Here is a 12,376-nt window from a genome sequence, read left to right as displayed (position 1 = left end):
TCGCTCTCTCTCTCTCTCTCCACCGACCTAACCCTGTCGCTCTCTCTCTCCCACCGACCTAACTCTGTCGCTCTCTCTCTCTCTCTCCCACCGACCTAACCCTGTCGCTCTCTCTCTCTCTCCCACCGACCTAACCCTGTCGCTCTCTCTCTCTCTCTCTCTCTCTCTCCCACCGACCTAACCCTGTCGCTCTCCGTCTCTCTTTCCCACCGACCTAACCCTGTCGCTCGCTCTCTCTCTCCCACCGACCTAACCCTCTCGCTCTCTCTCTCTCTCCCACCGACCTAACCCTGTCGCTCTCTCTCTCTCTCCCCACCGACCTAACCCTGTCGCTCTCTCTCTCTCTCCCACCGACCTAACCCTGTCGCTCTCTCTCTCTCTCCCACCGACCTAACCCTGTCCCTCTCTCTCTCTCCCACCGACCTAACCCTGTCGCTCTCTCTCTCTCTCCCACCGACCTAACCCTGTCGCTCTCCGTCTCTCCCACCGACTTAACCCTGTCGCTCTCCGTCTCTTTCTCCCACCGACCTAACCCTGTCCCTCTCCGTCTCTCCCACCGACCTAACCCTGTCGCTCTCTCTCTCTCTCTCCCACCGACCTAACCCTGTCGCTCTCTCTCTCTCTCTCCCACCGACCTAACCCTGTCACTCTCTCTCTCCCACCGACCTAACCCTGTCCCTGTCACTCTCTCTCTCCCACCGACCTAACCCTGTCGCTCTCTCTCTCTCTCTCCCACCGACCTAACCCTGTTGCTCTCTCTCTCTCTCTCCCACCGACCTAACCCTGTTGCTCTCTCTCTCTCTCTCCCACCGACCTAACCCTGTTGCTCTCTCTCTCTCTCTCCCACCGACCTAACCCTGTCGCTCTCTCTCTCCCACCGACCTAACCCTGTCGCTCTCTCTCTCCCACCGACCTAACCCTGTCGCTCTCTCTCTCTCTCCCACCGACCTAACCCTGTCGCTCTCTCTCCCACCGACCTAACCCTGTCCCTCTCCGTCTCTCCCACCGACCTAACCCTGTCGCTCTCTCTCCCACCGACCTAACCCTGTCGCTCTCTCTCTCTCTCTCCCACCGACCTAACCCTGTTGCTCTCTCTCTCTCTCTCCCACCGACCTAACCCTGTCGCTCTCTCTCTCTCTCTCCCACCGACCTAACCCTGTCGCTCTCTCTCTCTCCCACCGACCTAACCCTGTCGCTCTCTCTCTCTCCCACCGACCTAACCCTGTCGCTCTCTCTCTCTCTCCCACCAACCTAACCCTGTCGCTCTCTCTCCCACCGACCTAACCCTGTCGCTCTCTCTCCCACCGACCTAACCCTGTCGCTCTCTCTCCCACCGACCTAACCCTGTCGCTCTCTCTCTCTCTCCCACCGACCTAACCCTGTCGCTCTCTGTCTCTCTCTCCCACCGACCTAACCCTGTCGCTCTCTCTCCCACCGACCTAACCCTGTCGCTCTCTCTCTCTCTCCCATCGACCTACCCCTGTCGCTCTCCGTCTCTCCCACCGACCTAACCCTGTCCCTTTCCGTCTCTCCCACCGACCTAACCCTGCCGCTCTCTCTCTCTCTCTCCCACCAACCTAACCCTCTCTCCCACCGACCTAACCCTGTCGCTCTCTCTCTCTCTCTCCCACCGACCTAACCCTGTTGCTCGCTCTCTCTCTCCCACCGACCTAACCCTGTCGCTCGCTCTCTCTCTCCCACCGACCTAACCCTGTCGCTCTCCGTCTCTCTCTCCCACCGACCTAACCCTGTCGCTCGCTCTCTCTCTCCCACCGACCTAACCCTGTTGCTCGCTCTCTCTCTCCCACCGACCTAACCCTGTCGCTCGCTCTCTCTCTCCCACCGACTTAACCCTGTCGCTCTCTCTCTCTCCCACCGACCTAACCCTGTCGCTCTCTCTCTCTCTCCCACCGACCTAACCCTGTTGCTCGCTCTCTCTCTCCCACCGACCTAACCCTGTCGCTCGCTCTCTCTCTCCCACCGACTTAACCCTGTCGCTCTCTCTCTCTCCCACCGACCTAACCCTGTCGCTCTCTCTCTCTCTCCCACCGACCTAACCCTGTCGCTCTCTCTCTCTCCTACCGACCTAACCCTGTCGCTCTCTCTCTCTCTCCCACCGACCTAACCATGTCGCTCTCTCTCTCTCTCCCACCGACCTAACCCTGTCGCTCTCTCTCTCTCTCCCACCGACCTAACCCTGTCGCTCTCTCTCTCTCCCACCGACCTAACCCTGTCGCTCTCTCTCTCTCCCACCGACTTAACCCTGTCGCTCTCTCTCCCACCGACTTAACCCTGTCGCTCTCTCTCCCACCGACCTAACCCTGTCCCTCTCCGTCTCTCCCACCGACCTAACCCTGTCCCTCTCCGTCTTTCCCACCGACCTAACCCTGTCGCTCTCTCTCTCTCTCCCACCGACCTAACCCTGTCGCTCTCTCTCTCTCTCCCACCGACCTAACCCTGTCGCTCTCTCTCTCTCCCACCGACCTAACCCTGTCGCTCTCTCTCTCTCTCCCACCGACCTAACCCTGTCGCTCTCTCTCCCACCGACCTAACCCTGTCCCTCTCCGTCTCTCCCACCAACCTAACCCTGTCTCTCTCTCTCTCTCCCACCGACCTAACCCTGTCGCTCTCTCTCTCTCCCACCGACCTAACCCTGTCGCTCTCTCTCTCTCTCTCTACCGACCTAACCCTGTCGCTCTCTCTCCCACCGACCTAACCCTGTCGCTCTCCGTCTCTCCCACCGACCTAACCCTGTCGCTCTCCGTCTCTCTCTCTCTCCCACCGACCTAACCCTGTCACTCTCTCTCTCCCACCGACCTAACCCTGTCGCTCTCTCTCTCTCCCACCGACCTAACCCTGTCGCTCTCTCTCTCCCACCGACCTATCCCTGTCGCTCTCTCCCACCGACCTAACCCTGTCTCTCTCTCTCTCTCTCTCTCTCTCTCTCTCTCTCACCGACCTAACCCTGTCGCTCTCTCCCACCGACCTAACCCTGTCGCGCTCTCTCTCTCTCTCTCTCTCTCTCACCGACCTAACCCTGTCGCTCTCTCTCTCTCTCTCTCACCGACCTAACCCAGTCGCTCTCTCTCTCTCTCTCCCACCGACCTAACCCTGTCGCGCTCTCTCTCTCTCTCCCACCGACCTAACCCTGTCGCTCTCTCTCTCTCTCCCACCGACCTAACCCTGTCGCTCTCTCTCTCTCTCTCCCACCGACCTAACTGACGGAGATGGACACCGACCTAACCCTGTCGCTCGCTCTCGCACCGACCTAACCCTGTCGCCCTCTCTCTCTCTCCCACCGACCTAACCCTGTCGCTCGCTGTCTCTCTCCCACCGACCTAACCCTGTCGCTCGCTCTCTCTCTCCCACCGACCTAACCCTGTCGCTCGCTCTCTCTCTCCCACTGACCTAACCCTGTCGCTCGCTCTCTCTCCCACCGACCTAACCCTGTCGCGCTCTCTCTCTCTCTCTCTCTCTCTCCCACCGACCTAACCCTGTCGCTCGCTCTCTCTCTCCCACCGACCTAACCCTGTCGCTCGCTCTCTCTCCCACCGACCTAACCCTGTCGCGCTCTCTCTCTCTCTCTCTCTCTCCCACCGACCTAACCCTGTCTCTCTCTCTCTGTCTCTCTCTCTCTCTGTCTCTCTGTATCTCTCTCTGTATCTTTCTCTCTCTCTCTCCGTCAGTGCGTAAACTGGCTCCTAATGAGTTCCCCCACAAGCTGTATGTTCAGAACTACACATCTGCTGTCCCTGGGACCTGCCTCACCCTGCGCAAGTGGCTCTTCACCACCGAGGAGGAGATCCTGCTCAATGACAACCAACTGGCCGTCAGCTACTGCTTCCACCAGGTGTGTGTGTGTCAGGGGAATGTGCATTGTGTGTCAGGGGAATGTGCATTGTGTGTCAGGGGAATGTGCATTGTGTTTCAGGGGAGTGTGCATTGTGTGTGTGTCAGGGGAGTGTGCATTGTGTGTGTGTAAGGTAGAGTTCAGTTGGTTTGTCCATTTATAACCCTCTCTCTCTCCCCCCACCTCTCTCAGGCGGTGGATGATGTGAAAAGGGGATTTATCAAGGCAGAGGAGAAGTCCTACCAGCTACAGAAATTAGCAGAACAGAAGAAGATGGCCATGGTTAGTGTCTCTCTCTCTCTCCCTCTCTGCTAGTCACTAGATGGCCATGGTTAGTGTCTCTCTCTCTCCCTCTCTTCTAGTCACTAGATGGCCATGGTTAGTGTGTCTCTCTCTCTCCCTCTCTGCTAGTCACTAGATGGCCATGGTTAGTGTCTCTCTCTCTCTCCCTTTCTGCTAGTCACTAGATGGCCATGGTTAGTGTCTCTCTCTCTCTCTCTCTCTCTCTCTCTCTCTCTCTCTCTCCTAGTCACTAGATGGCCATGGTTAGTGTCTCTCTCTCTCTCTCCTAGTCACTAGATGGCCATGGTTAGTGTCTCTCTCTCTCTCTCTCTCTCTCTCTCTCTCTAGTCACTAGATGGCCATGGTTAGTGTCTCTCTCTCTCTCTCTCTCTCCTAGTCACTAGATGGCCATGGTTAGTGTCTCTCTCTCTCTCTCTCTCTCCTAGTCACTAGATGGCCATGGTTAGTGTCTCTCTCTCTCTCCTAGTCACTAGATGGCCATGGTTAGTGTCTCTCTCCCTCTCTGCTAGTCACTAGATGACCATGGTTAGTGTCTCTCTCTCTCCTAGTCACTAGATGGCCATGGTTAGTGTCTCTCTCTCTCTCTCCCTCTCTGCTAGTCACTAGATGGCCATGGTTAGTGTCTCTCTCTCCCTCTCTTCTAGTCACTAGATGGCCATGGTTAGTGTGTCTCTCTCTCTCCCTCTCTGCTAGTCACTAGATGGCCATGGTTAGTGTCTCTCTCTCTCTCCCTTTCTGCTAGTCACTAGATGGCCATGGTTAGTGTCTCTCTCTCTCTCTCCCCTAGTCACTAGATGGCCATGGTTAGTGTCTCTCTCTCTCTCTCCTAGTCACTAGATGGCCATGGTTAGTGTCTCTCTCTCTCTCTCTCTCCTAGTCACTAGATGGCCATGGTTAGTGTCTCTCTCTCTCTCTCTCTCTCCTAGTCACTAGATGGCCATGGTTAGTGTCTCTCTCTCTCTCTCTCTCTCTCTCTCTCTCTCTCTCTCTCTAGTCACTAGATGGCCATGGTTAGTGTCTCTCTCCCTCTCTGCTAGTCACTAGATGACCATGGTTAGTGTCTCTCTCTCTCCTAGTCACTAGATGGCCATGGTTAGTGTCTCTCTCTCTCTCTCCTAGTCACTAGATGGCCATGGTTAGTGTCTCTCTCTCTCCTTGTCTTCTAGTCACTAGGTGGCAATGGTTAGTGTCTCTTTCCCTCTCTGCTAGTCCTAGATGGCCATGGTTAGTGTCTCTCTCTCTCTCTCCCTCTGCTAGTCACTAGATGGCCATGGTTAGTGTCTCTCTCTCTCCCTCTCTTCTAGTCACTAGATGGCCATGGTTAGTGTCTCTTTCCCTTTCTTCTAGTCACTAGATGGCCATGGTTAGTGTCTCTCTCTCTCCCTCTCTTCTAGTCACTAGATGGCCATGGTTAGTGTCTCTTTCCTTTCCCTCTCTGCTAGTCCTAGATGGCCATGGTTAGTGTCTCTCTCTCTCTCTCTCTCTCCCTCTGCTAGTCACTAGATGGCCATGGTTAGTGTCTCTCTCTCTTTCTCTCCCTCTGCCAGTCACTAGATGGCCATGGTTAGTGTCTCTCTCTCCCTCTCTGCTAGTCACTAGATGGCCATGGTTAGTGTCTCTCTCTCCCTCTCTCCCTCACTGCTTGTCACTAGATGGCCATGGTTAGTGTCTCTCTCTCTCTCTCTCTCTCTCTCTCTCTCTCTCTCCCTCTCTGCTCGTCACTAGATGGCCATGGTTAGTGTCTCTCTCTCTCTCTCCCTCTCTGCTCGTCACTAGATGGCCATGGTTAGTGTCTCTTTCCTTTCCCTCTCTGCTAGTCCTAGATGGCCATGGTTAGTGTCTCTCTCTCTCTCTCTCTCTCTCTCCTAGTCACTAGATGGCCATGGTTAGTGTCTCTCTCTCTCTCTCTCCTAGTCACTAGATGACCATGGTTAGTGTCTCTCTCTCTCCTTGTCTTCTAGTCACTAGGTGGCAATGGTTAGTGTCTCTTTCCCTCTCTGCTAGTCCTAGATGGCCATGGTTAGTGTCTCTCTCTCTCTCTCTCCCTCTGCTAGTCACTAGATGGCCATGGTTAGTGTCTCTCTCTCTCTCCCTCTCTGCTAGTCACTAGATGACCATGGTTAGTGTCTCTCTCTCTCCTTGTCTTCTAGTCACTAGGTGGCCATGGTTAGTGTCTCTTTCCCTCTCTGCTAGTCCTAGATGGCCATGGTTAGTGTCTCTCTCCCTTTCTTCTAGTCACTAGATGGCCATGGTTAGTGTCTCTCTCTCTCCCTCTCTGCTAGTCACTAGATGGCCATGGTTAGTGTCTCTTTCCTTTCCCTCTCTGCTAGTCCTAGATGGCTAATGGTTAGTGTCTCTCTCTCTCTCTCTCCCTCTGCTAGTCACTAGATGGCCATGGTTAGTGTCTCTCTCTCTTTCTCTCCCTCTGCCAGTCACTAGATGGCCATGGTTAGTGTCTCTCTCTCTCTCTCCCTCTCTGCTCGTCACTAGATAGCCATGGTTAGTGTCTCTCTCTCTCTCTCCCTCTCTGCTCGTCACTAGATGGCCATGGTTAGTGTCTCTTTCCTTTCCCTCTCTGCTAGTCCTAGATGGCCATGGTTAGTGTCTCTCTCTCTCCCTCTGCTAGTCACTAGATGGCCATGGTTAGTGTCTCTCTCTCTTTCTCTCCCTCTGCCAGTCACTAGATGGCCATGGTTAGTGTCTCTCTCTCCCTCTCTGCTAGTCACTAGATGGCCATGGTTAGTGTCTCTCTCTCTTTCTCTCCCTCTGCCAGTCACTAGATGGCCATGGTTAGTGTCTCTCTCTCCCTCTCTGCTCGTCACTAGATGGCCATGGTTAGTGTCTCTCTCTCTCTCTCTCTCTCCCTCTCTGCTCGTCACTAGATGGCCATGGTTAGTGTCTCTCTCTCTCCCTCTCTGCTCGTCACTAGATGGCCATGGTTAGAGTCTCTCTCCCTTTCTTCTAGTCACTAGATGGCCATGGTTAGTGTCTCTTTCTCTCTCTCCCTCTCTACTCGTCACTAGATGGCCATGGTTAGTGTCTCTCTCCCTTTCTTCTAGTCACTAGATGGCCATGGTTAGTGTCTCTCTCTCTCTCTCTCTTTCTCTGCCAGTCACTAGATGGCCATGGTTAGTGTCTCTCTCTCCCTCTCTGCTAGTCACTAGATGGCCATGGTTAGTGTCTCTCTCTCTCTCTCTCCCTCTCTGCTCGTCACTAGATGGCCATGGTTAGTGTCTCTCTCCCTTTCTTCTAGTCACTAGATGACCATGGTAAGTGTCTCTCTCTGCCTCTCTTCTAGTCATTAGATGGCCATGGTTAGTCTCTCTCTCTCTCTGCTCGTCACTAGATGGCCATGGTTAGTGGCTCTTTCTCTCTCTCTCTCTCTGCTTGTCACTAGATGGCCATGGTTAGTGGCTCTCTCTCTCTCCCTCTCTGCTCGTCACTAGATGGCCATGGTTAGTGTCTCTCTCGCTCCCTCTGCTAGTCACTAGATGGCCATGGTTAGTGTCTCTCTCCCCCATCTCTTCTAGTCACTAGATGGCCATGGTTAGTGTCTCTCTCTCCCTCTGCTAGTCACTAGATGGCCATGGTTAGTGTCTCTCTCTCTCTCCCCTCTGCTAGTCACTAGATGGCCATGGTTAGTGTCTCTCTCTCCCTCTGCTAGTCACTAGATGGCCATGGTTAGTGTCTCTCTCTCTCTCTCCCTCTGCTAGTCACTAGATGGCCATGGTTAGTGTCTCTCTCTCCCTCTGCTAGTCACTAGATGGCCATGGTTAGTGTCTCTCTCTACCTCTCTGCCAGTCACTAGATGGCCATGGTTAGTGTCTCTCTCTCTCCCTCTGCTAGTCACTAGATGGCCATGGTTAGTGTCTCTCTCTACCTCTCTGCTAGTCACTAGATGGCCATGGTTAGTGGCTCTCTCTCTCTTTCTCCCTCTCTGCTCGTCACTAGATGGCCATGGTTAGTGTCTCTCTCTACCTCTCTGCTAGTCACTAGATGGCCATGGTTAGTGGCTCTCTCTCTCTTTCTCCCTCTCTGCTCGTCACTAGATGGCCATGGTTAGTGTCTCTCTCTACCTCTCTGCTAGTCACTAGATGGCCATGGTTAGTGGCTCTCTCTCCCTCTCTGCTCGTCACTAGATGGCCATGGTTAGTGTCTCTCTCTACCTCTCTGCTAGTCACTAGATGGCCATGGTTAGTGGCTCTCTCTCCCTCTCTGCTCGTCACTAGATGGCCATGGTTAGTGTCTCTCTCTCCCTCTCTTCTAGTCACTAGATGGCCATGGTAAGTGTCTCTCTGTCCCTCTCTTCTATTCACTAGATGGCCATGCTATAACAGACATTACTGTCACAACTAATGAGCAAATACAGTACATGACTGTCAAAAAGAAAGGAGGACCAAGGCCCTCTTCAGATAATGAATTAAAATGCCTTTTTTTGTATGGCATGTTCAATGGAAACAGATGTAAAACTCTGACACGTTTCGACTGCATGGCCTTCGTCAGGGAGTACATGACTGGTCTTCCATTCTGGTTAAGTGTAGGGCTGTAATAGATGGGAATAAACTAGGTCATGTAGCGTAAGACTTGGTATGTACATGGCATATATGACCAAATAGACATGGAACATAGGATGGTTTGTAGAAATGTTCTCTCTTTCCCCCAGTATCTCAGTATGTTACGGGGCTGTGAAGGCTACAATGAGATCATCTTCCCACACTGCTCCTGTGACTCCCGACGCAAAGGCCATGTCGTCACAGCCATCAGCATACACAGCTTTAAACTGCACGCCTGCACAGAGGAGGGAACGTTAGAGGTATGGAGAACGTGTGTGTGTGTGTGTGTGTGTGTGTGTGTGTGTGTGTGTGTGTGTGTGTGTGTGTGTGTGTGTGTGTGTGTGTGTTAACCCTGTCTCTCTGTAACAGAACCAGGTGATCGTGTTTGAGTGGGTGGAGATGCAGCACTGGGACACTGATGAGGAGGGCATGGCCTTCTGCTTCCAGTACACCAGGGCAGAGAAGAAACCTCGCTGGGTCAAGATCTTTACTCCCTACGTGAGTCTCACACACACTCACAGTACACACCTTTTGAGAGTCCCAACGAATGTCTGAACATGATGTATCAATGTGCAGAGAGTTAACCCTTTGTTGTCCTGTGTCCAGTTCAACTACCTGCATGAGTGCGTTGAGAGAGTCTTCTGTGAACTCAAGTGGAGGAAAGAGGTGAGAAGAGGGTTGTATACTGCCATGTACTGTCTACTGGCTAACCAGCAGTCTTATACTGCCATGTACTGTCTACTGGCTAACCAGCAGTCTTATGCAGCCATGTACTGTCTACTGGCTAACCAGCAGTCTTATGCAGCCATGTACTGTCTACTGGCTAACCAGCAGTCTTATGCTGCCATGTACTCTCTACTGGCTAACCAGCAGTCTTATGCAGCCATGTACTGTCTACTGGCTAACCAGCAGTCTTATGCTGCCATGTACTGTCTACTGGCTAACCAGCAGTCTTATGCTGCCATGTACTGTCTACTGGCTAACCAGCAGTCTTATACTGCCATGTACTGTCTACTGGCTAACCAGCAGTCTTATGCTGCCATGTACTGTCTACTGGCTAACCAGCAGTCTTGTACTGTCTACTGGCTAACCAGCAGTCTTATACTGCCATGTACTGTCTACTGGCTAACCAGCAGTCTTATACTGCCATGTACTGTCTACTGGCTAACCAGCAGTCTTATGCAGCCATGTACTGTCTACTGGCTAACCAGCAGTCTTATGCTGCCATGTACTGTCTACTGGCTAACCAGCAGTCTTATGCTGCCATGTACTCTCTACTGGCTAACCAGCAGTCTTATGCAGCCATGTACTGTCTACTGGCTAACCAGCAGTCTTATACTGCCATGTACTCTCTACTGGCTAACCAGCAGTCTTATGCAGCCATGTACTGTCTACTGGCTAACCAGCAGTCTTATGCTGCCATGTACTGTCTACTGGCTAACCAGCAGTCTTATGCTGCCATGTACTGTCTACTGGCTAACCAGCAGTCTTATACTGCCATGTACTGTCTACTGGCTAACCAGCAGTCTTATGCTGCCATGTACTGTCTACTGGCTAACCAGCAGTCTTATACTGCCATGTACTGTCTACTGGCTAACCAGCAGTCTTATGCTGCCATGTACTGTCTACTGGCTAACCAGCAGTCTTATGCTGCCATGTACTCTCTACTGGCTAACCAGCAGTCTTATGCTGCCATGTACTCTCTACTGGCTAACCAGCAGTCTTATACTGCCATGTACTGTCTACTGGTCAACCAGCAGTCTTATACTGCCATGTACTGTCTACTGGCTAACCAGCAGTCTTATGCTGCCATGTACTGTCTACTGGCTAACCAGCAGTCTTATGCTGCCATGTACTCTCTACTGGCTAACCAGCAGTCTAATGCTGCCATGTACTGTCTACTGGCTAACCAACATGTACTGGCTAACCAGCAGTCTTATGCTGCCATGTACTGTCTACTGGCTAACCAGCAGTCTTATACTGCCATGTACTGTCTACTGGCTAACCAGCAGTCTTATACTGCCATGTACTGTCTACTGGCTAACCAGCAGTCTTATGCTGCCATGTACTGTCTACTGGCTAACCAGCAGTCTTATACTGCCATGTACTGTCTACTGGCTAACCAGCAGTCTTATGCTGCCATGTACTGGCTAACCAGCAGTCTTATACTGCCATGTACTGGCTAACCAGCAGTCTTATGCTGCCATGTACTGTCTACTGGCTAACCAGCAGTCTTATGCTGCCATGTACTGTCTACTGGCTAACCAGCAGTCTTATACTGCCATGTACTGTCTACTGGCTAACCAGCAGTCTTATACTGCCATGTACTGTCTACTGGTCAACCAGCAGTCTTATACTGCCATGTACTGTCTACTGGCTAACCAGCAGTCTTATGCTGCCATGTACTGTCTACTGGCTAACCAGCAGTCTTATGCTGCCATGTACTCTCTACTGGCTAACCAGCAGTCTTATGCTGCCATGTACTGTCTACTGGCTAACCAACATGTACTGGCTAACCAGCAGTCTTATGCTGCCATGTACTGTCTACTGGCTAACCAGCAGTCTTATACTGCCATGTACTGTCTACTGGCTAACCAGCAGTCTTATGCTGCCATGTACTGTCTACTGGCTAACCAGCAGTCTTATGCTGCCATGTACTCTCTACTGGCTAACCAGCAGTCTTATGCTGCCATGTACTCTCTACTGGCTAACCAGCAGTCTTATACTGCCATGTACTGTCTACTGGTCAACCAGCAGTCTTATACTGCCATGTACTGTCTACTGGCTAACCAGCAGTCTTATGCTGCCATGTACTGTCTACTGGCTAACCAGCAGTCTTATGCTGCCATGTACTCTCTACTGGCTAACCAGCAGTCTTATGCTGCCATGTACTGTCTACTGGCTAACCAACATGTACTGGCTAACCAGCAGTCTTATGCTGCCATGTACTGTCTACTGGCTAACCAGCAGTCTTATACTGCCATGTACTGTCTACTGGCTAACCAGCAGTCTTATACTGCCATGTACTGTCTACTGGCTAACCAGCAGTCTTATGCTGCCATGTACTGTCTACTGGCTAACCAGCAGTCTTATACTGCCATGTACTGTCTACTGGCTAACCAGCAGTCTTATGCTGCCATGTACTGGCTAACCAGCAGTCTTATACTGCCATGTACTGGCTAACCAGCAGTCTTATGCTGCCATGTACTGGCTAACCAGCAGTCTTATACTGCCATGTACTGGCTAACCAGCAGTCTTATGCTGCCATGTACTGGCTAACCATCAGTCTTATACTGCCATGTACTGGCTAACCAGCAGTCTTATGCTGCCATGTACTGTCTACTGGCTAACCAGGAGTCTTATGCTGCCATGTACTTTCTACTGGCTAACCAGCAGTCTTATACTGCCATGTACTCTCTACTGGCTAACCAGCAGTCTTATGCTGCACATTTCACTTGCTAATATCTTTTGAATGTTGTCCACTGATATTGTTTGAAAATGTTGTGGAATGTTGTCCAATGATATTGTTTGATGAGAATGTTGTGGAATGTTGTGTGTCTCCAGGTGGAAGAGGAGGCTGTGGATAAGGACAATAAGAACTGCAGTAAAGAAGGTATGTGTAGCAAGGTAAGGCTTTGTCTGCCTCTGTCTCTGGTACAGCAGCAGCGGC

At 52.1% G+C, this 12,376-nt stretch overlaps 1 protein-coding gene across 1 annotated transcript in view; it reads left to right on the top strand.

The window, feature by feature from the left end:
* Positions 1–12,333, top strand: part of LOC139399907 (sorting nexin-27-like) — a gene marked incomplete at its 3' end in the record, with an annotated part of 29,274 nt that extends 16,941 nt beyond the window's left edge. The window contains exons 7-12 of the mRNA XM_071145033.1: positions 3,687–3,850; positions 4,043–4,132; positions 8,817–8,966; positions 9,076–9,204; positions 9,313–9,372; positions 12,271–12,333. Coding sequence (XP_071001134.1) covers positions 3,687–3,850; positions 4,043–4,132; positions 8,817–8,966; positions 9,076–9,204; positions 9,313–9,372; positions 12,271–12,333 — 656 coding nt within the window. The remainder of the gene's footprint in view (positions 1–3,686; positions 3,851–4,042; positions 4,133–8,816; positions 8,967–9,075; positions 9,205–9,312; positions 9,373–12,270) is intronic.
* Positions 12,334–12,376: the final 43 nt, after the last annotated feature.

Source organism: Oncorhynchus clarkii, unplaced genomic scaffold (assembly GCF_045791955.1).
Source record: "Oncorhynchus clarkii lewisi isolate Uvic-CL-2024 unplaced genomic scaffold, UVic_Ocla_1.0 unplaced_contig_3096_pilon_pilon, whole genome shotgun sequence".
In the NCBI taxonomy this organism is placed as follows: domain Eukaryota; kingdom Metazoa; phylum Chordata; class Actinopteri; order Salmoniformes; family Salmonidae; genus Oncorhynchus; species Oncorhynchus clarkii.
This window is presented reverse-complemented; position numbering and strand designations above follow the sequence as displayed.